At 37.3% G+C, this 23919-nt stretch overlaps 1 protein-coding gene across 2 annotated transcripts in view; it reads left to right on the top strand.

The window, feature by feature from the left end:
• Nucleotides 1-1068: 1068 nt before the first annotated feature.
• Irsp53 (Insulin receptor substrate 53 kDa) overlaps nt 1069-23919 on the top strand; it is a 132586-nt gene continuing 109735 nt past the window's right edge. The window contains exons 1-2 of one of the 2 annotated variants that reach the window (XM_071792749.1): nt 1069-1254; nt 10589-10768. In XM_071792749.1, the coding sequence (XP_071648850.1) occupies nt 10724-10768 (45 nt within the window). In that variant the 5' untranslated portion in view covers nt 1069-1254; nt 10589-10723. Of the gene's footprint in view, nt 1255-4595; nt 4896-10588; nt 10769-23919 lie in introns of those variants that run through there. The other variant, XM_071792750.1, reaches the window with a different exon arrangement.

Raw genomic sequence — 23919 nt, 5'->3', positions numbered from 1 at the left:
ACTCGTGCGGGTGATCGCACTCGCCTTCGGCTCGTGCGTCCACTCCGCACTCGTGTCCAATTCTCAACTTCCCGCACTTGTTACACAAATAACTATTTACATATATTCAAACTTTTACTTACAAATTGATAGGGTTATGATAACGCATGTCAAAAATTAGAAATAAATTTGACTGCTACTTAGCCGCTCAGTGCGGTTAATACTGAATGCACTCACTGAATGTACCTATTAACATGATCATACTTTTGCTTATTAACGAGAAATATAATTTTAAATAAAATTATAAATATGGGAAATAAAATTGACAATGTGTATGATTCGTATTTGAGCCATCTAGATTCGAATAGTTCGGATTCGAATAATAGAAATTCGAATTCGAATAGTTTGTATGTACATCTCTATTACATACTTTTGTATTGCAATGGAAATATATACTAAAATAATGAAATTTGTCTTTTCACGAATTAACGAGAAAATTTCACGAAAATATTGGTCCCTTCAAATTGATGATTTTTTAAAGTCTCTCGAATAACAACTATCAGTAATGAGTCAAATTAAATTAATGCCATTTTTTCTTCGACAGAAAAAACAAACGCCACGCGTTCTAAACATAACAAACTTATTTCAGAAACGTTAACATTTAGAAAATTTCATTACTCATAAAAGTTCAAACATCGTTATCGTAATACACACTTTCGTTGCAAGAGATCACGAAGGATAACCAGAATTTTAATTTTATCTCTCTCCATGAACATGACACACCTACGAAAGTTCGGATATCTTTGGGCAAGGGTATACAGTTATACAATGCAAGGGACTTTATTTCCACGCGAACTCCCGTCGTTTCCTCCGAAGGAAGGACTCCGCTACGGGTTCGGGAGTCGTGTAGGGGTGAGCAGTGCTGCGGGGAAGATTATTATTTAAACTACTCTTTCTCTCTCTCTCTCCCTCGAAGACACAAAGGGTTAATGGGTTGAGAGTGTATGATACGCGCGTGCCTACCCCCCGTTGGGTCGAGCCGCGCCGAGCCGGCCGAACGGCTCCGCCGCTCTTGCGGCCGCGTCCCGCGTCAGTAATCTCGCGCGCGTCGTGCCAAGCGGATCGTCCCTGTGTCGTACGCTCGTCCGCGTGGTGCTCCGCTCCGAACCGTCTCTTCTCCCGAGAGCAGCACCTACCTCCGTCTGGCGCGGTGGTTCGATACTCGTCCACCCGTGATCTCTGATCCACTGACTCTCTCTGCACGTAGGATCTCAGGTGAGCTTCGCGTAAGCCGACCAGCAGGGGAAATTACGGTCGCTCGGAGCGAACGTGACACCGAAATGTTCCGCGAACATTGGAATACGTGAGCTCGGCGACGGTTTTTTTTTTGTAACATCGCTGTAGGTTACGATACCGTAAGGTAATTATACGAGAAATTGGGATCGCTGATTGGAGCTCCTGTATCAATTTTGTCCTGAGTTATTGAAGTGGAAAACGCTCGTGCGCGCAGAACGTGAGGTGAATTGTTTTAATTTAATTTCACACAGTTGTAAAAAAATATTCCAGAACGGAAAAAGCTACAATAATTCAACAGAAAAAAAAGAGAGATTATATATCCCAGACAACACGCATGTCTAAAACACGTTGTAAAGACATATATTTAAGACATATTTTAGATATGTATGTTTGAAAGACGTTTTAAAGATATTTTTTATGACGTCTTTTAGACATGCGTGTTGTCTGATAATAAGAGATTTAAGTTGATCGCGACAATTTTTAATTTATACGCGAAAAAAATAGATCTGATACGCATAAACTGTAACTATCATGATTCTTGTTGAATTCCCCAACAAAGAACAGGTACGATATAGCGAGATCCTCGAGAGAGAGAGAGAGAGAGAGCGAGAGAGAGAGAGAGAGAGAGAGAGAGAGAGAGAGAGAGAGAGAGAGATCTCTCTCTCTCTCTCTCTCTCGAGAGAGCTCTAGAGAGCTCCCTCCCTCCTTCCCTCCCTCCCTCCCTCCCTCTAAATCCCTCCCTTTTCCCTTTTCTCCTTCCTCCCTTTTCCCCTTCTCTTTCCTTGTTTCTCTCTCTCTCTCTCTCTCTCTCTCTCTCTCTCTCTCTCTCTCTCTCTCTCTTTCTTTCTCTCTCTTTTCTTTTCTTTAGTCTATTGTACTCTGTACGTGTGTCTCCTTTTTTTCCCTATGCTTTTCTCTTGGATAAATGCCCGAAAAAATACGTGCTGAATTTAAGAGTTCTGTAAAATGTGAACGAATTGTATGTACGTGAAGTTTACGCACGAAATATCTTACGTTGACGAAGGAGCTCGTCGATGGCCGGATATTTGCGAAGTCATGCTGGCGCTGCGAAACTAACGAGTACAGAAATACGGAAATACATATTTCCGCGAGATACATCGAAGAATTGAAAATTGCGTAAAATGTAAATCGCACGGAAAAATATCTCGGAGATGGGTTCTTGGAAATATCAAGAAAGTTACTCGTTATTTCCCTAAGGTAAGAGAAATTGTAAAATTAAAATACAAAAGGAAGAGAGATTGCGTAACACAAAAGGGAATTACGTTCGCGAAAAATCCCGATTGAAACAGAAAACGGGATATTAGTTCGCAGATCGAGTAGAAGAATTAAAAGGTTGGAAAAGATTGGAAGAATCGTAAAACCGCGCGTTGCATTGAGGACTCCGCTTGGATTACTCGCGAGGAAATCGATGACGCGTGGCGCATTTTCTCGGACCGACATCATCGTCATCTCGAGGATGAATATTTCATCTCGAGCGACGACTGTCCCGCCCAAATAAGAGAGGGAAAAGAGGAGACGACGACTGGAAGAGAGACATATTAAATTATGAATATTTCATCGACGGAAATCATCCGCGAGCGATTCCGCGTCGCCGATGGAACTCTTCCCTCGGATTTTCTACCTCGTTCTTTCCCGCTTTTCTTCTTTTTTTTCATCTCTTCTATTTCATCGCGTCTCTTAAGTCGAACGCGCAAAATGGCTGGCCCATTTCGCCATTATCGGAGCGGTAAAAAAAGAGAGAGAAAGAGAAAAAAGGAGTGAAATGTATAAGCGTGAGGCCGAGTATTGAACGGTACCGAATGTCAGCTGCAAATCGGAATTTATGTCCCGACAGATAATTCACGAGTCGACACCGGGGTCCATTGCAGCTCGTAATTCGTTGTTAACTCTTTACTGCGTATGATTTCCGTCACGATGCAAATTTCCTTCTCTTTGACCCGCTCGCCTATCGTCGTCCTCGTCGTATCGTACGTTCTTGTCGTATCCTTCGTTTGCGATATGTAAACGTCACTAAATGTGCGATTTTAGAGCCGCTCAGTCGCTACAATTCACGAATATATCCCGCCGCGGGTTTAACCAATATCTAAGATACGAACTGAAATGTAAACAGCTAGTTATATGTATATTGAAGCTCAACTAACCGAAATATGTAATGGCCGATATTATTATTATTTATTTAAAACACATATAAAACGCTTGCATATTTTTTGAATTTTGCTGTAGAAATTGTGGATTATTGATTTATAAAAAACTTTCTCTGCGAATTTGTATCTTTCTCATTACTTTTCAATTTATTTTAGTTTTTTTAATAAGATTAATTTAATACCTTGAGCGAAATTAACGTTACACACTCAATTTATTTACGTTCGGAAATTGAATATATAAATTATATGATATGATACATGAAGTATTATTGATTTATAAAAATCTTTCTCCGGATCTTTCTCATTACTTTGTAATTTATTTCAATTCTTTTAATGAGATTAATTTAATACTTTGAGCGAAATTTTAATTTATTTACGTTTGAAAATTAAATGTATAATGTATTGCTACATGAAAGTAAGCTACATGCGATTACGTACCCCTCTTGAAATAGGAGCTATCGAGATTCTACTTTGTCGGAAGCAAAATGATATGGCGCACGATGAAAGGAGTTAAAGAATAGTTTCCTTCCTTTCATTATTGCAATGAATATGCGTACCCATATTCGTTTTTGCAGTCCCGTTTTTTTGCGTTCGAAGGTTAATTAACGTCCCTGAGGATTTCTTTGATGGCGCGGGATAAGGGAACGTCATCGATGGATAAATAAAGCAAAGGGCGGAGCTCTTTGAGGCGATAATTAAAGCTACGATGTAAGAGAGGAAGGGAATGGAAACAGGAAGAGGATAAGTGGAGAGGGGGTTGAGAGGGGGGAAGGACTTTGAAAGTCAAGGATGTGTTTTAGTTCTCGCGGAGAGAAGAAAGAGATAAAATGACTGCTTTGGAGGTGCGTGTGCGCTTCTTTCGCTCCAATTTACAGCTCGTGGAATCCCGTTTATAGAACTAGTTCTATAAGCTTCCCTCCTCGTTTCGCTGGCCTTGAAAAAGGAAAAATACTGCGTCGCTAATAAACTCGTTTCCGATATTGCACGCGCGTTATCATCATTAATACGCCTCTGTATAAGATATGTATATGTGTATTGGAAAGAGGACGGACGTTATATACATATCTTCCGGCGACATTCCCACAAGACCGCAAATTTGTCATGTCAAACCCTTCGATAATCAACAACGGAAGAAGAGAAATGAGAATTATGATACGCGTAAAATTTCAAGTGCGAAATATCTCGAAATCATGTTTTTGATCGTTTTTAATTTGCCAGCGTAAGAGGTCCTCGCCGGGCACGATTCCGTTATTCGACGTGAGATCCACGAGTTTTCGCGAAATTCCCTGGACGTGCCCATAGAGGATTACTGGGATTCATTCACGAGATCGTATTGAAATCGCGACTGCCAAGGAATGCCGTTCTGCCCGGCTCTGCCGTAACGGTTGAAGAACGGTTTCGATGTCCTGCAGGCAGGAACTCCCGATTACACCTGCGGCACGTAGGCGGTGCATGGTAAGGCGTTATGTTAACCGACGTATATTGATTTGTCTGCCACTTTATGTTTCTTTCCTTTTTCTTTTAACATTGCGGACCAATAAGTTTCAGAATCGCTGATCCATAAAATAGAGCAAAAAAACTCTTTTTAATAAACGGATGTAATAAACGCCGTGGAATGATCGATTCAGGAGTAGATAGAAAATTAGATCAGGGAATGAGATAATTTTAAACTTTTTTAATAATTAAATATGGATATCTTGATAATGAATAAAGATAACATTCGATGTATTTATGAGATATATATAATATATATAATACAATTTTATTAATTTGTATATACTTAAAAATATATTTTATTTTAAATTTATATTTCTCAAAATTTAAAAAAAAATGTCAGATGTTTTAAATTATTTATATGAAATTAACAGTTAAGACTTTTTCATTGACCCAACTGGTTATAATAATCGTCATGACAATCAATGTGACTAATGGTTTTGGTCAGATTAATCGCCAAAACGTTTCGACCATGGAAAGGACCATTGGTCCTTTTAAATTGATATAACAATTTTGATGCTTATATAGACATAAATGACTGATATTTATGTGGAAATAGTACATGTATGAACGAAGGAAAATGATTTAAAGCAGTGAATTGTTGGTATATTAAAAGAAAAGTTATTTAAAGCAGAGAATAGTTGGTATATTAAGACAATTGTATATGTTAGAAAACATAAATATAAAGTATTCTCACTGAACTCACTGAAAATAATACATCTGACTAGAAACTAAGAGTATATATGTTATTGTTTATTTTCTTTCGATCGAGCTTATAGAATATGCCCACGCATTTAATAAACAATATTTACAATTATAATCACACAATTATGGTTAAAGCAGGGAATACTTTATATTTATGCTTTCTAACATATACAATTGTATATATACTTTTCAATATACCAACAATTCACTGCTTTAAATAATTTTCCTTCGTTCATACATGTACTATTTCCACATAAATATCAGTCATTTATGTCTATTAGTACTCAAAATAACTGCTACATTTTTCAAACTTTTTTTGTTTATAACTTTTTAATAAAAAACGAGCACAGGCTAAAACTTTTTGAAGGTCACTTAGAAGGGTGACCTTGACAACATATGTCAAGGTCATCGGAGGTGCCTCCCCTAAAATTCATAATTACCATGGATCGATTATTTTGAAACCGGTGCCAAAATTTTTCTAATTTTTTGGAGATGGCGATAATATGTAGAATTTTTCATATGGGTTTAATTTTTGATTAATGTATCGATTTTTTGAAAACTGCAGGTGCTAAAATTTTTCTGACTATTCATTCAATTTTTCTAATTTTTCGAGGATGGCGATGATGTGTATAATTTTTCATAACTGATGTTTTGGAAACCGGTTCCAAAATTTTTCTAAATTTTCGGGGATGGCGACGAGGAGTTTAATTTTTTAGTAATGGACGTATTTTCTTAAAACTGGAGATTTTTAGCCGGTGCGAGCTCGGCATAATAACCCTAAGGACCGGCCTTAGGGTATGCATTAGGCATTTTCCTCCTCCAACGAGAAACAAAAAAAATAGCCCAATATCTCAAAATTTGCGAAAATTAGAAAAACATATACAGGCATTTATGATGTAGAAAAATTGAAACTTCTTTAAAATCAAAAACAATGTATAAATTTTTATCAAAATGAGAGTAAATAAAAGGGTTGTACTACCTGACTTGAGTGCCAAAATGCAATGTGATACAAAATTAGAAAAAATAATTAAAAAAATGAAAGTGAGCCAAAAATGGCGGGTCAGCGGAGAGTACATCCGCGCGATGCGCTGGAAAAATAAATATATATCTCTATATATACATAAATTTAAGAGAGAAAAATATAACTTAAAGTGGAAAAAAATTGTCTGCGAAGAAAAAAGTAAAAACAAAGAGGGTTTAGGGAAGGGATCTAGACTAAAAAGAAAAAAAACATAATATAAGACTATAAGACGCTTATAATCAAGACGCTTATAATATAAGCTTATAATATAAGACGCTTATAATCAAAATTACATCAATTCAGAAGGATCAAAATCCATGGTCGAAACGTCTTGGCGATTATCTGACCAAACCAATGGTCGTATTGTTATGACGATTATTATAGCCAGTTGGGTCGTTAAAGTCTTAACTGTTAATTTGATTAATTATAATTTTTGGCGAAGTAAATGTTACTTGCTTGGTTTATTTATATGAAGTTTGACAGTCGCCTTGTTATTAGAAATATAACTATTATTTTTATTTATTACAACATTAAAGAATTATCTAATCTGATCTAATTAGCTATATATTCCTTAATAAATTACTCCTTGGCAGTATTACGCTTCTGTTTGTAGCTTGGATAGTTTATGCAAATATCGTTTCGATAAGTCAGCTCGGAGAAAGCGGAATTAAATTCCGGAGTAGGAGGGGGAGTTGGAGGAAGATGAGGAGAGGAAAATGAAAGAGGCGCGGGAGGGTACGGGTTGTCGACCGCTTTAATAAACATATTCACGCCAGTGATGTAACAATGCGGATCTCGTAATGAAGAAAGTAACGCGGTGCAAGTTCGATGCACCGATGCACGTGATTGATAGCGCGTTATTCGAGCTGGCGGTTTTAAACGCGATTTCGACAAACAATGATTATTGCCAAGAGTATTTATATTTAACAAGCGTGTATTTATCCATTACTCTGTTTGACTTTCTACCGGTGTGCTTATAAATAATACAATTAATTATTAAATTAACATAATTTATAACTAATACGTATACGTATATTAGAGAGTAATACGTATATGTATATTAGAGAGTCATTCGTATAATATTGATATATTATTTTACACATTATTAATTAATTTCGTTATTATTACCTATTTCAATAAATGTAATTCAACAAGCTAGATGTGTAGGCGCGCGCGCGCGCGCGCGCGTGTGTGTGTGTGTGTGCGTGTGTGTGTGTGTGTGTGTGTGTGTGTGTGTGTGCGCGCGCGCGCGCGCGCTCTTTCTCTCTAAGAATCAAAGAGTGATATATCACTCAAAAGTGAGTAAAATGCAAGTGCAACGAAAAGTGAAAATTGAGCTTGTGCACTTTGAGTGATTCGCCACTCTAAGAAAAACAGTAAAATTGCGCTCTACAAGTTGGGGTGAAATCGCCATTCACTCCATTTGAGTGAAAAGGCATTCTTTTCGAGTGCAGTAGATCAGTGTGTTCATAGGAATAAATTATGTCACTCTACAATTTTGAGTATAAGAAAATTTTACTCTGTTAGAGTCATTTATCAGTCGATCTTTAGTGAATCGTGGTTTACTATAGCTTTAGAGTAAGATCGTATCACTCAAATTAGAGTGACAAACCTCTCTTTTGGAATGAATATCGCAATCACTTCAATATATTAATAGTGAAACCACTCTATGAGATTTGGAGAGAGTGTGTGTGTGTGTGTGTGTCATACGTTTCGTTTACTATCCTGATTTATTTATGACTATTTTTTTGTTTGTTTTATCCTTCCGCAGCCGCTTATTTCGAATTTTCGTCGCCAAGAAGTATCGGGCACCGATACTTTGATATTAGTAATCGAGCGTGAGCGTGAGGTATCGATATTTTAAAGCGTCCCTAGTCACGTCCGCCTGTTAAATTCGCGAAAGTTTGCAGAGCGCGTCGGTGATTAGAGAGATTAAAGGGAAACATTTTATCGTAAACGATTCGAGAGAATTTAATTCGCTTGAAAGCTTTCGGGGTGAGCGAGCGTTTGCGAACTTGCGTCGGCGAAATTCGCGGACGAGAGAGAGTGAGAGAGGGGGAAGGGCAAAAAGGGAGGGAGGGAGGAAGAGAGAATGAGGAGTAAAGCGCGCGTTTTCGATAGGCCGCGTTGAATTTTGCGGCGCTTTCATCGTTTAATCGAATCTTCTGCTCCGTATTGAGATCGCGATCGAAACCGCTCGCGCGCGCGGCGCGCCGCATCAATCGACGCGATTTAACAAATCAAACGAGCACCTCCGCCGTTATTCGCAACATTTCGTTCATCGAATCACGATATCGTTTGATTACACATTTCGAATGGATTGATAATTCGGAACATCCCGCCGTGTTCCCGGAACTTTCATTCGCTCTTTATTTTTTCGGAATTTATTTGGCGAAATTTAATTGAAAATTACGTATTTCTTAATTTGACCCAGACTAAAAATATTCTTCCCTCTTTCTTTCTTTCTCTATAATCGATACCAATTTAATATAAAAACGTGAAAAATAATGCGCAGCAAACTGACAAATTACTCGGCCCATTGGGATTATTGATAAAGTTTAAACAGCCCGGTGAACTTTGTGAATTCGGAGTCGCGCGGATTAATTTATGAAACGTCAATTTATTAATTAAGCACGCTCGACCGGGCACGGTGAGTCGAGCAGTCGCTTTATTATTAATCGGTCTATTATGTTACACACGCCCGCAGAGTCGCGGCGATTGATATTTCGTTTGCAATCGCCAGTTCACTCTTTCGTATTTCGCACGTGACACACAATTGCCGCTCGTTTTCGTCGTGACGTCAACGTCGCGCGTTGCGTACAATTGCAATTATTTGCGGCGTTTACCTTTGGCGTTCAAATGTACCTTGCTAAAATACATGCGATTTTACGAGTGTTACAAATTACGCGTAAAACGCACGCGTGCGAATTGCTCTTTAATATATCATAAGTTCGGAGATATTTTTTTCTCTCTCAATTTTTCAGGCAATCCGTTGAGTAAAGATCCGTTTATTTCCTGTCAGCGACACGCGCGTAGAGATTAATGCGTTATCGAATCATCCGTAACACTTGCGATAATTAAATATAGGTATATATATATATATATATATATATATATATATATATATATATATATTTGTGTATTTTACGTTGGTGATTTTTATTCAGGTGCAGGTTTACGTGAGAAAGAAATAATTACTGCAAATCTATCGATGCGCGAAATTTGTATAATTATATTTTTGTATGCAGTTAACGAAAGATTCAGCTCGCTCTCCTCGATCGCCGATCCGTGAACAACTTTAACGCGCGGCCCATAGATCCGCGTCGGGAGATAAAAGCGGCGAAGTTATGCGGCTCTCTCGTAGCCGCTCGCGCATACCGGGTGTCCTTGCGGAATGAAAGTACTTGGGAAACGTGACCTCTCCTGTTCCATGTATGAGTAATGCCTAGCCTGTGCTTAGCCTAAGCGGCGTTTCGAGATTCCAGCCGACTGGTCACAATCGAGTGAGGAATGCGCTTTTCTATTAGCGATCATTATCATAAAAACGTAGTAATAGATAAATAGCTAGGTGGATACGCAGAGAGAAATGCCGATGAAGTCAAAGACCTGCAAAAGAATTCGCAGATTTGCGTATTTGAAAATTTAGTATAAGTCGTGGATTCGCATATTATCAAATATTAATTAGTAGTTTGATTACAATAATATTGAATATTATTAACATTATTGTATATTGTGATAGTATTTTATTTGCTGTTACTTATTTCGTTATCGTCAGTGTGAAAAATACGATCGACGATGTTCAAGAGAGAGACTCATAATTTATGGTAATTTTATTAAATCGACTTGTATAGACATATGTTTATTTTAATGAACATCCGTGGAATTACGTGACCGTCTAATCATCGCTGTTCGGTTTTTCTCCTTTTAGATCGGGAGACCGCGATAATATCGAACGTGCGTCGTGATCGAGCACGGGAAAGCAGGACGGCCACGTGAGATCCGGTCTCGGGAAGACGGGAAAATATGAGCATCTCGTGAAGCCGGGAAAAGCGGAGTTTTCATTATGGAGACCGAGGAGCTCACCAGGCTTGTCGACGAGATCTACAAGGTAAGTGACGAATCCTTTTCGATCGAGCGGATCGATCGACCGCACTTACTTTCAATTATCGAACAGTCATGCCCGGATTGAAAAGGAAAATACAAATCTCAAGTTGAATTGGAAAGTAGTTGAAATAAGTACAATTCCGATCTACGATTATCGATTGAAGAACGAAAGTACGTTCATATACGTTGCACGAGAACGCGTAAGAATCTAAACGACGATTGACTTTTTCGAAATTTTATACAATTTTAAGCCTTGCATCCGCATTTTATACAATTTTAAGCCTTGAAATCCGCATTTTTTAGAAGATTGTTTAAAAGATTAGCTTTGTAATCAGGGTCCTCGGGATATCCGGCATAATTATCGTGACGGTACCCGGCTACGGTCCCCGAACGACGCCTCGTTACGATCTCTCGGAGATCGCATCGAAATAACAAGGTAACCGCTAGTTAACCCCGTTATCACGCGGCCGGGAGTTTATGGGGTCCCGTCGCTGACAAGCGAGCCCCATGGCGCGAGTATATCACGCTGCGCGCAGTTATGTTTCAGCAGGGTTATTCAAGCCAGGTGTACCGGGGAGAACGGGGGCGTGGTTATTAATTGGCTTCCGATCTACACACACCCCCCCCTTCGCGCGTGCCGATCAGTTTTCGTGTATGGAGGGTACGCGTGCGGAGTACGAAGAGGGTGCGCCGTTACAGAATGTCCCTATTCTCTCTAACCGTACATTCCTTGGCTATATGCATACATATATATATCTCTACTATTATATAAAAAGGAAAAGTTTGTACTGTTGTTCGGAGTAATCTTAGAAACTATTGGACCGATTTTGAAAGTATTGTATATGAAGTAAGGGTAGAATTTCCCGGGGAGTGCTATAGGGTGTATAGTTTTTCGTTACCGATCTTCTGAAAACCGGTTTTTCTAATTTCTTCAATTTTTCGGGAAATAATTGATGGAACCTCAAAGAATTATATATGAAACAGGGGTAGAATTTTCCGGGGAGTAATATGAAGTGTATAATTTTTCGTTGCCGATCTTTTTTGGAACCGGTATCCAAAATTTTTCCAATTTTTCGGGAAATAATTGACCGAATCTTAAAGAATTGTATATAAAACAGGGGTAGAATTTCCCGGGGAGTGCTATAAACTGTATAGTTTTTCTTTACCGATCTTTATTGGAACCGGTATCCAAAAATTTTCCAATTTTTCGGGAAATAATTGACCGAATCTTAATAATTGTATATAAAACAGGGGTAGAATTTCCTAATAAAGAGGTTACCAATTTGAAATTTCTGTCTAAAAAAAATCTACGTAATTGTTCTGATTTCTGCAAATTTTGAGATTTTGAGCTAAATTTTTTTTTATGGATAGAATATTATTATATTGAATTTAGCGAGAATCGGTAAAAGGGTTGCCGATTTTTGCTTAAAAATTGTGTAAGTTATATATTGGGATTTAATAACGGATACTGATATTTCTAAATTTTATATTAAATATTGAGAATTGAGAATTGAGAATTGAGAATTGTTTACCCAGGCGTTTTTTCGGGAATTTTGAGATTGCTCGCTCGCGATGTACACAGAACCTCGATTTTTCAATTAAAAAACCAAGGAATAAAATCGGTAATCGGTAAATCGGTAATCGGTAAGTGAAATATCGAGGTTCTGTATACATCGCGAACAAGCAATCTCAAAATTCCCGAAAACACGCCCGGGTAAACCAAGGGATGATGTCGCTGATCGGTAAGTGAAATATTGGAAAAGCGGAATTGACTCAATAGTGTGACACTCGAGTAGAAAAAGACCGGTTACGACATGTTTAATCCACGAAAACATTTATGCGGTCCAATTTGAAATTAGAGGCATTTAGTTATAATTTAAATTACGAATATCAATTTCATCCGAGTGTAATAATTGAGAAAATGGATGTAATATGTGATCATTGTCAAGTAAAAAAGTTTAAAACTTAAGCACCTAGAATGTGTTATTCATGCAGAAAAGTTAAACTACCATCTTTAAATCAACCGACACACTCCTTATGTTTGTCCACAATAAGGATATTGAAACACAAATGAAGTCGTTTCAAGAAAAACGACTCCCGGGCGAAGCCCGGATAACCAGCTAGTGTATACATATATGTATGCACATATATATAACATATATAATTATACATAATATATATAATTAATTAATTAATTTTGCAAAATTGATAATGGATGGATTAATTCCACAGCGTATACCTACCCGCCTTAGGCATACAGCGGTTATTACAAACTTGGCATGGAAATACGTAAAATAAAGTATAAATTTGAAATTTGAAATACGAGACGTGTTACGATATACGGCGTTCCCTTCGAGGTTGAACTCTTCCACATATTTCGATGAATCAATTTTTGCAAAAATTAATACAATAGAAATCTGCACGCAGTTGCTTAATATTAGCGCGCGAGTGTTTCTTTCTGGTTTCTTTCCTTTGTTTATAACTTTGTGCTTCTCCCTCGGCACGCAATCCCGCGAAAAAATTCCGCCTTTAGAAACTTCGTTTACACACTTCCGTGAGCCCGTCCTGCAGGAATTTCCTACAGGATTTCTTGCAAATCTCCGGATCGATATTTGGGTCGCGAAATCACTCGGCTTGAAAAGCGTCGAGGGACGTCTTTGACTCCATTTTCACGACGTATCGGCCTTATGTGACCCTCTTCTCCCTTTCACTGGGCCCTAGGAAACAGTTAAAAAGGAGGACACGTGTTAACGACCGACCGGTCTACGTGGCTTAACGAGGTCGTGTTCGTTATGCATGTTCATTAGAGCGTTCATTTTATGACCGCTTGTCACCTCCGAACAAACCTGGAGTCCTTAACGGCTAACAATGAGAGGATTAATTTTTAATATATTATATATATATATATATCTTTCTTTCTTCTTTTCTAGTTTCCCTCTGCGATGAAGCACCAGCGGTGAATTAATCTTTTTTTTTACGTTCCTGCCGTAGAGGAAAAAATTCATTAGCATGTCGCAATATGGCGCTATTCGGCGCAGTAAGCGGCGCGAGATGGCTGATATCTACGTTTCCTTTGCTTCTTTTTTCCGCTCCTTTTTTTAATAAAGTGATTTGCGTCTCTTTCTGTCTTTCGGTTTGATTTATGATTGGCGAAAGGACGTCCTACGTTTAAAGGGAAAACACGATCAAAATGTGAAATAAGATTTATATTATCTATACTATTATTATAAAGCAACAGGGTTTGCATTTTTTTTTGTTTGCTATGATCTCGGAAAACAATGGACCGAATTTTTACCAAACGTATATGAAATAGGGTTAGAATTTCCTGGGGAGTGCTATAGGGTGTATAGTTTTTCGTTACCGGTTTTCTGGAAACCGGTTTTTCTAATTTCTTCAATTTTTCGGTAAATAATTGACGGAATTTCAAAGAATTGTATATAAAACAGGGGTTGAATTTTCCGGGGAGTGCCATAAAGTGTATAATTTTTTGTTACCGATCTCTTTGGAAGCCGGTACTGAAATTTTTGAAATTAAAAATCATTTGACCGAATTTTTATTAAATTTCATATACTTTTAATATCGATTTTTTGGAAACCGGTATCAGAAGTTTTTCGAATTAAAAACTATTTGACCGAATTTTTATTAAAAGTATATGAAATAGGGGTAGAATTTCCCGGGGAGTGTAGAGGTAGAGTGTATAGTTTTTTTTACCGATTTTCTGGAAACCGGTTTTTTTAATTTTTCTAATTTTTCGAGAAATAATTAACCGAATTTTTACTAAAAGTATATGAAATAGGGGTAGAATTTCCTAGGGAGAATTATAAAGTGTATAATTTTTTGTTACCGAGATCATAGCAAATAAAAAAAAGCTACAAACTGTTTTTTTATTATAATAGTAAAGAATTTTACATAAAACAGGTGAAATTAAAAATCATTTGACTGAATTTTTATTAAATTTCATATACTTTTAATATCGATTTTTTTGGAAACCGGTATCAGAAGTTTTTCGAATTAAAAACCATTTGACCGAATTTTGATTAAAAGTATATGAAATAGGGGTAGAATTTCCCGGGGAGTGTAGAGGTAGAGTGTATAGTTTTTTTTACCTATTTTCTGGAAACCGGTTTTTTTAATTTTTCTAATTTTTTGAGAAATAATTGACCGAATTTGCATATGGAAAGAGGGAGAGAGAGAAAGAGAGAGAGAGAGAAAGAGAGAGACTATTTGCGTGTCTTAATACACATGTTCTCCGGGGCGAAGCCCGGCGGGGCATGCTAGTAATATAATAAGTCAATATACATTTCTCAAAACAAATTTAGATAATAATACTATTATATAATATACAGAAAAGTAATATGATATAAAAATTATAAGAAAGTTTTATCGTAATTTATATAGGGGAGACCGGGGCAAACTTGACACTAGGCTTTTTGCTAATTTAAATCTATAGAAACTTGCCTTCCCTACTGTAAATGTGCCTTTATGTGCCAGTATTATCAACGGAATTTGGTGACATTCTGAGTTATGGTGTAATTTTTAGCGCGACATAAACGTTTTTGATGGTGAAAAGTAAATTTTCTGATCTCTCGAAAATTTCTACTCTTTCATCGAGCTTTTACTCTTGCGAATTTACCGGTAAGTGATTTTGATGAGAAATTCGATGCTCTATACGAATCCGATAATAGAGTTTTTGCATATTTTCAAAATTTGTATATTTTTGAAGTGACAAAAGTGAAAAATGACTTTCGGGGCAAAGTCGACACCGTTTTATCGGCTCCCAATAACAAACGATGCTTATCATGCAGCTATATGGCTCATGACAAATGTGTGCGCACGTCTAATCGCGAATTTACTTGCATAAATTGTATTTCAGACATGAGTTTAGATGAAAATAATTGAATGTTCAACAATTTTTGTTCTTATTATTTTCAATGATTGTTTTACTTAATTCCGAATTTTTGTACTTTCTAAATATACGATAAACAATGTATGTTTAGTTTCAGACAATAAAAAATAAGTTTCAGATCAAATTGTGTCAATCAGGCAAAGTATCGAAAAGTTTGCCCCGGCATTTTTTAATTTGAAAATTTGTCTTTGCGTCACTTTTCCTTTCCTAGGGACAAAACTAAGCAACGTGCAGCAAAACTATCTTAAGCAATTTTGTACCTGAAGGAACACTCTTTAAATGTGTACCATTAAATTTACTTGAAAATTTTAATTAATTGTTAAAAATTGCGTTTGAAAAAATTGTGTCGAGTTTACCCCGGTCTTTCCTACAGATAAATTTATTCTCTTTTTCTCTCCTATAACTAAACATTATAAATTGCAAATTACCTTGTAAATTATAAAAAAGATTAGAAGCTGTATAGATGTATAGATACGTTAAGGGAGTCTCTCTCACGCGATTATGAAAATAACTCTTAAATTCCCGTAACAAGGAATTTACGGCGTTTTGGAGTATCGCGATTTATTAAGGAATAGCCGTGGTTTACCTCGAGACATGCATTATACATTAACGTAATCGGAGAATAGGTACATGATTTAAATATTTCTTGCATCAATCAAGGCGGGAAACGACGAGGTTCATCGACCGTAACATCGTTTTTACAAAATGTCTTATTCGAGTTAGATTTATTTTAACGTTGCTACAACTCCCCTGATTTACGGCGAATGCTCAGACACAATAACTTTTGAGTTGGGATAAATATTATGACAACGAGTATCTTACATGACTTACATAATTCGAATCGACGTTAGACAAAACAACAAAAAGGGAGAAAGAAATAGCCGATTATAGAGAGCATCGTAAATCCTGCAATTGCGCAGTATTTATGCGGGGAACCAATTCGGCAATTTACTATAAAAATTATTTGTGCTTTAACGTTTCGACCTCGGTGTGAAAAAAATATCGAAATTTTACGACCGATTCGGGAAAAGGAAAATCCAGCGCGGTCATTCCGATCGCTTTCATTATTATTATTTCAGCGTTGTGTCGTGAAATTTTTTATTTATCAGCAGCGTGTTCGAATCGAACGCAGATAAATAAAAAACGCATTGAAAGCTTTAAATAAAATGATATTTGGAGAGCCTTGTTTATTATTTATCTGTAATGTTACTCCTTTATTTATTTATATTATTATTAAACATTCTTTGTTTTGTGTGCATATGTTTTTCCATAAAATTATAAATATTTTATATTTTTATGAATGTATAATGTGTATATAGTGCCTATATGTAGAGAATTAAAAAGAAACTAAATAATGAAAATTTTTTCTTGTCAGATGTAGACACAATTTTTTATTTTGATAACACAAATGATTTGCTTAAAATACCTACTATAAAATTTGTGTCTTTTTATACATAAATATATTCTTTTAATTATTTTGCATATAAAAGTGTTTAAGAAAGATAATCGAAAAGTGAATACTCTTTACGGAATATTTCTAATTTATAATGTATTTCGGCATTACATGAAAGAAATAACTTTTTAAGCATTTACTTTCAATTTTTGCAAAATGACATAGCAAAAATGCGAGAAGAGTCATCTGCATCACTCAAACTGAATAAGACTCTATCCTTGTCTTTAACATGGTTAATTTTTCGACCTGTAAAATAGGTTGATTAGACATTTTATTTAGCCCGGTAAGCTACGCCTCTCCAAATCTTGAATTTTTTTAAACACTCGGTACATATTTAAACATCGTCGTGCATCGATTTTTTTCGACTCGTTGTTCACTCGATTTATCGAAAAACTCGTGCAGAAGGGAAGAGGGTGGCGCGTCATTGGCGTAAAATATTCCGGTGGAAATCAAACAAGGGATGAACTGCATAAACGGGCTGAACTCGCGGTGCATTTGTCGGCGCGGGCTGCGGAATATCCGGAGTTATTACATGTCCGAATTGCAAGGTAAATATTTTGCCGGTCGCGGCGCGCCCTCGCTCGCACGCTGTTTTGCATCGGATGCGAGATAAAACGTCTGCGTTGACGAAATCAGGATGTAAATATTGCAATAAAAACCGTAACGCTTCAAAACCGTGATGCGCACGTGACGTCGAGATCGATCTCAGAAATCTAGTCATGGCGTTCGGGTGGCGCGATGGAATTGTTATCTGTCATACGAACGACCCGTTATATTTGAATGTTCCATTTTAAATGTTACTTAACTGTTAATTAACAATTTCGTTACGAACAAGAGCTAATAACTATAAATCTTGGAGTCACGATTAACGTCAATATCACGTGAGATCGACAAGGCTCGATGCGGAGATTGGATTAGCCTGCGTTACTTTCCTACTAGAGATAAAAATATCAGAGATAAAAAGAGATTGTGATGACGATATTCTCCAAAACCTTCCTCTTAAATTTTTATCCAATAAAAGATTAAAATCTCGCGGAAGGTCAAGTTTGTCGAATTAAAATTCGACGCGATGTAGATAGTGTACCAATGCAAATTTATTTGTCTCTCTTGAAATTCCGGAGCCGCTTCTCTCTCATCCCCTTCACCGAGGCTGCGATTCAAGGATACTCTTGGCAGGGAAATATATATACTATGATTTTATGACGCATCAAGCGGGACGGAGACGAGAGTGTGGAGAGAGAAGGAGAAGAAAAAAGTTTGTTACGCGAGGAACCAGGAGAGAGAGCGTAAAAGAGAGGAAGGGGAGAACTGAGAGGAGAAATGTAGATTCCATCCACCGCGCCCAGGTCGAGATGGTCGTTCATAAATATTCATACGGGATTCCTGAAGCCAGGAAAACATCCATTCCTGCAGAAGCGCATGTGTGCCCGCTTCCCCCCTCGTGTTCATTCGGTAATTTTGCGGCCGGCCAATGGAAAAGCACCGAGCAGCGGCGGGGAAAAATGCTGGAATTACGACTTTTCTGCCGAGATTCTTCGCGGAGGTCGCGCTTTATAAAAACATGAATTTTCCAACGTGAATTTTTAACGCGCGTTTATGGGCCATCTTTTCTATTGTTCTCTCCTTCTGCAACATAAAAATATGTATAATTTTGCCAAAAGTAAGAAAAATACTATATAATCCCATGTATGATTAAATACTTTGAATTCTATTTGATTCTAGCGTATTCTAATTATATTGCAAAAAAGGCATTACTCAAATACCTACAAGAATCCATACTCGAAGTTAATACTCGAAAACAGATCAACTTCTAGTAGCAGCGGAGAAGATTTCTTCCACGACATTGAAAGAAAAAGTAAAAATATTAAACAAACAATTATTAAATCGTAGCACTTTCGTATTTGGAATCTAAATCAAAGGAACTCCAATCTCATAAATTTTCCAAATGTAAAACATATTTTCCTTAAATATAATACATTCTTACCACTGTCGGCGCTCATAAAACATCTTTTTAGTTTAACACAACAATAATATACCCCGAAATCGATATTCAGACAAAATATTTGAACAATTTTTATTTTTGAGAAATAAAAACTTAAAATTGTGAGTACTGTTTTAATATCTCTTTTATGATCTACGTAATTCTTTTTATAAATTTTTATGAATAGTTTTTTATGAACAGAAATTATCTAAAAAAATTATCTGGATAAACCAATGATAATTATCTCATCTCTCATCTAGATTAATTAAAAACAAAATCATCTTTTGTAAGACTCTCATCTCATCTAATTGTAAGACGAATTTACGAATTTTTATCTTATCTTTATTTAGATTATTTTGGAATCGTATAAGACAATCACTGCGTATCCTAATCCTATATGTGACACGCTATTTTCATTTAGCCGTCGTTTTAAGACCGCAAACCCTGGAAATTTTAAGGATGCATCGCGAGAGAGATACGCAGGTGAATGAGGATCGCCCTTTGACGGTCGGCTCGCGTGTAAAAAGATCGGATCACAGGATTGTAATAACTTTACTGGTAAAAACACGCGGCCTCGCAAGACCGCGGAGGTGGTGAAAGCGAAAACGCGATAAATCTGACAACGGTTGCCCGGGACAGTCGGGGGGAATCCTTTTCTGACAGTTAAAAAACATCCTGTTTACGGATGCGGCGGGATCCATCTTCGGAAAAGCGTCACGGATTGCGCGCAAATATGCTGCCTCGCTTTTGTGAAAATTATGTTTAAACTTCGTACAACCGCTAATAATGTTTTAACACGGTCGAATAATTCTCACCGGTGAATTATTAATAATATTATCGAAATAATATGGAGGTCGATTAAATATTAACATTCTGAGTTGGGCTAATAAAGTTATCATTATTGATTACTATTATTACTACGATAATAAATAAACGATGTATGATACAATAAATTAATTATATATTAATTTTATAGAATTTGTATGACAAAAAAGGTATATACCTTTTCGTACGTGTCACTTAAAAATATTTCATAATATTTCATAATATTTTCACTCAAAAGTAATGAATCATTCCTTGCGATTGATCCTACAAAATTCTGGACTCTATAACTATAACTGTAACAACGGTCGGTGAAAGGAGGAATGGTGGATAATCGGGATAATAAAACCCCGCATCTCAGTAGAAAAAGCGTAATGGTCGGGCATGAGAGTAACTGTTTATGGACGATCAGGAAGGTTAATCGAGTAAATCAAAGTAGGAGTGAGTCAGAGAGTGAATTTCAAATCATTTAGTTATGCGATCTCGCTCTTCCGCTCTCTTAAGCTGCGATTTCATTGACGCTAGAAACCAGCGGCAGCGCCAAGAAAATGTAGTGGAGGAAGAAGTTTCGTTGAATTTTGCGGTACTCTAAAAAGTTGAGACGGTCTGAACTTCTTCCCCCACTACATTTTCTTGACGCTGCCGCTGGTTTCTAGCGTCAATGAAATCGCACCTTTAGTTATGCGATCTCAAAGTCAATGTATTTAATTTGGCGCGGATTAATTCGATATTCCAACAAACTACGTATGTACATATATCGCTGTTACAAATAGACGATTAGGGTCATTGTGCGAAGTGTTTTCTGCAGGAATGGGACGCGTTATTATGCCTGGTAGAATCGCATTTCGCAATGCCCATCCGCTTTTCCGTGATAATGACACGTAGAAAGTTAATAATTAAAGATGTTCGCGGTTGATGCTTTCACGCGCCGGCGATACCTCCTCCTCTCCCCTGCCACGGCCAAGACCGCGGTTTGTAATCGCGTATAAAGCTATAACGAGATCGTTCACCCCGCAACAAATCGGATGTAACCGACTTCGCTCGCAATGGCTAACACCAGTTTCCAATCAGGCGATATTATTGCTTCTCGGCCGCTCGTGTTCGTCTCGTTTCGGTGCGCCGACCAGGCATTCCGATTGATTTCCCAAGTTCCGAAACATTTCGAGCAGTCTTAAAAGCGGCATTTACATGCTTGAATTCTCACATTCATGGATTCTCCGATTTCACAGTTTATCAGAAATTCCGATGTTTATTGTAGATTTTTAGAGCCCAGGTTCGAGCTCATCAAGATCCACTAGATCAATTATTCTTAAATAATCTTGAAATTTTTGTAGTATCTTAAAAATGACACAGATTCTTAAATCTTACACAGAATTTTCCAAAAATTTCATTTATTATGATCTTTGTTCTTGTTATAAGCGCCACACTTGTTTAGTATAACAGTTATTAGTTGAACGTTGCTTTTGTCGGTTACAAGTCATCTTATGCCCGTATCACACTAGCGATTGGCGATTGCGTTTACGATTGCGTCTACGCCTTTTGACGAATCAGAATGGAAATCGCGAATTGCAATGGCCAGGAGCTACTTTCTGATTGGTCAAGAGACGTAAACGCAAACGTAGACGCAATCGCCAATCGCTAGTGTGATACGGGCATTAAAGTTATACACATCGTTGACACGTGCAGAGATCCACTCAAGAGCACACTTTCAAATTGGTCCTACACAAGAGTGACATTCCCAGCGTGTCCGCATAAACAGACGCAACCAAGCACTTTACAACACACGAATTTTGATACACGGTTTTGTAATAATTTTAATGCTACAACTTTGCGCTCCTATCATAGTAAATTTTATGTCCTATCCACTGAGGATAGGATCTCAACCAAGACCGAAATGTTTGGTTTATCAGGTTTATAATAGATTACACCATCTTAGAAATAAATACTTTTATCTGAGATATGAATAATTGAAGTTTTTATGTGTAGTATAGATTATACACATATATGTATGTTTTGACAATATAGTTTTAAAACTTATTGTTAGTTACGAATTTAATACATTATCCATGGCCCGATAACTTTATATTTTCCTTTGAATTTAATTCAGAGTAAGTCTCTTTTTAATTTTAATTATATCTAAAAAATTTAATTTTAGCATAAATATGTATTTCTTGCGAAAGAAGTCTCCTTAGAAATTTTGAGACATTTCGAACAGTTGTGAAACAATCTTTGTATATCTCAAGTTTTTAATCTCTTTTAGATATAATTTTTAAATAACTCTTGTATGTAGTAAAAGCTTAAAAATTTCGCAATATTAAATCTTTAAGATTTTTAATCTCTGTACGTTTAAAATTTGTTAATTCTTAACATTAATTTTAAATTCTGAGGTTTTAGAGATTTAGAAAAGGAATGTAGGAATCAAGGAAGTTAGATATCTGTCCGAGCTTCTGAAACTTGCATATTTAAAATTTCTTTGCTAGTTTATGTTAGGTGTGAGATGGTAGGATTGTGTTACATCGTAGAAAGTACGGTCCTGGATCGGGGCCCGTTTTAATCGCAAACTCGCCACGAGAAGTGGCCGATCTCCTCTGGAGTGGCCGGGCGAAAGCGACTTTCTCGTCGTTCGGCGCAATCTTTCGCATTCCGCTCTTTACAATTCCGCGTATCGTTTCTCGCCAAGTCAATGGTTTTCTTTTTCTTTACGCATACTCGTATCGTATCGATACTCGTATTACTAACAATTAATTCGATCCAATTTCGAGGAACGATAAATAATTGATTCTTCGACGTTCTTTCGAAGGGAAGACAAAATTACCAAAACTTTTTTGCTTAATTTTAACTGACAGTTATATCCCATAATACTAAAATACTCCTTAAAAAAACGGATGAGTTAATTAAGAATTTGTTAAATAAGATTGGGACTCGTGATGAGAATTTGTTAAATAAGATTGCGAATCGCGCTTGAGAGACTCGAATATCTTGTTCCACCGTAATGGCCTTATCCCGCGATAAGGAGGAGTGCTGATTGCGTTGCACTTATTTTGCCGGGAAAACACGTGGTCTTCCAGGTAGTTTCTGCGAAGCCGCTAGAAACCAGTTGGTCGACTGACCCACCTGGGACCACCTACGACCTTCTGCAACGCAATGGCGTACACCGCGATTGTGCTTCGCGCTGCAGTTGCACAACCAGTCCCGGTGCAACACGGCATGAGCACCACGAGTGAAATTACCGTGCACCTTTCTATTTGCTCGTGGAACACTAGCGAGCCACGGGATCTCGAAACCTCGGGTATCCGAATCCTCGGGACTTTTAGATCCTGAACAATGCAATTACCAAGATCTACTTTTGCGATCGCGTTACTCTCGAATTCGTGTAAGCGAAATTCTCCCAGTCTTATTGTCGGCCAAATCCCTTCGGTCTTTCAATTTTACCTGATTTTCCCTCATTGAAGTATCAAGAATCTCTTTATCTCCCGGATGTTTTCGGATCTCTCTCTTCTTCGGAAATTCGAGTTCGGCGATGATTCTCGACGCTTGGAATCGTAAATGGATTTCGCGAATCTTTATTCTCGCTTCGAGCAACTTGCACCTCGGATTTTGAATTTTTATAGTCGCGGACGCACGAACTTGAAACGCTCGAAAGTTCGCGAACGCGTAAACTTTTTGATTCTTGTAAAGTTCGTACGGCTGCACGGTAGTCGTTCCCAGGTCGTTAAATTCGTAGGTACTATAATCTCGACTCGTTGGGGATGCTCCGGGCGTTGGTTAATGCAATTTTCAGGCTATCTCATCGGGAAAACCGGGCACGTCGCTACCGATGCACGCATTTATCTCCGTGAATTTCTAGGTGCGCGCTATTTATTTATTAAAAATTTCATTTTGATCGCGTACGTGCTTGCGCATCCCTTGCAGGGGATAAATAAATAAGCGCTATAGAGTTTTTGGAAAAAGAAAGGTAGGGAGAGGGAATGACGGGGAGTAAGATCTCCCGAG

The sequence above is a fragment of the Temnothorax longispinosus genome, chromosome 11, assembly GCF_030848805.1.
Source record: "Temnothorax longispinosus isolate EJ_2023e chromosome 11, Tlon_JGU_v1, whole genome shotgun sequence".
Classification (NCBI taxonomy): domain Eukaryota; kingdom Metazoa; phylum Arthropoda; class Insecta; order Hymenoptera; family Formicidae; genus Temnothorax; species Temnothorax longispinosus.
This window is presented reverse-complemented; position numbering and strand designations above follow the sequence as displayed.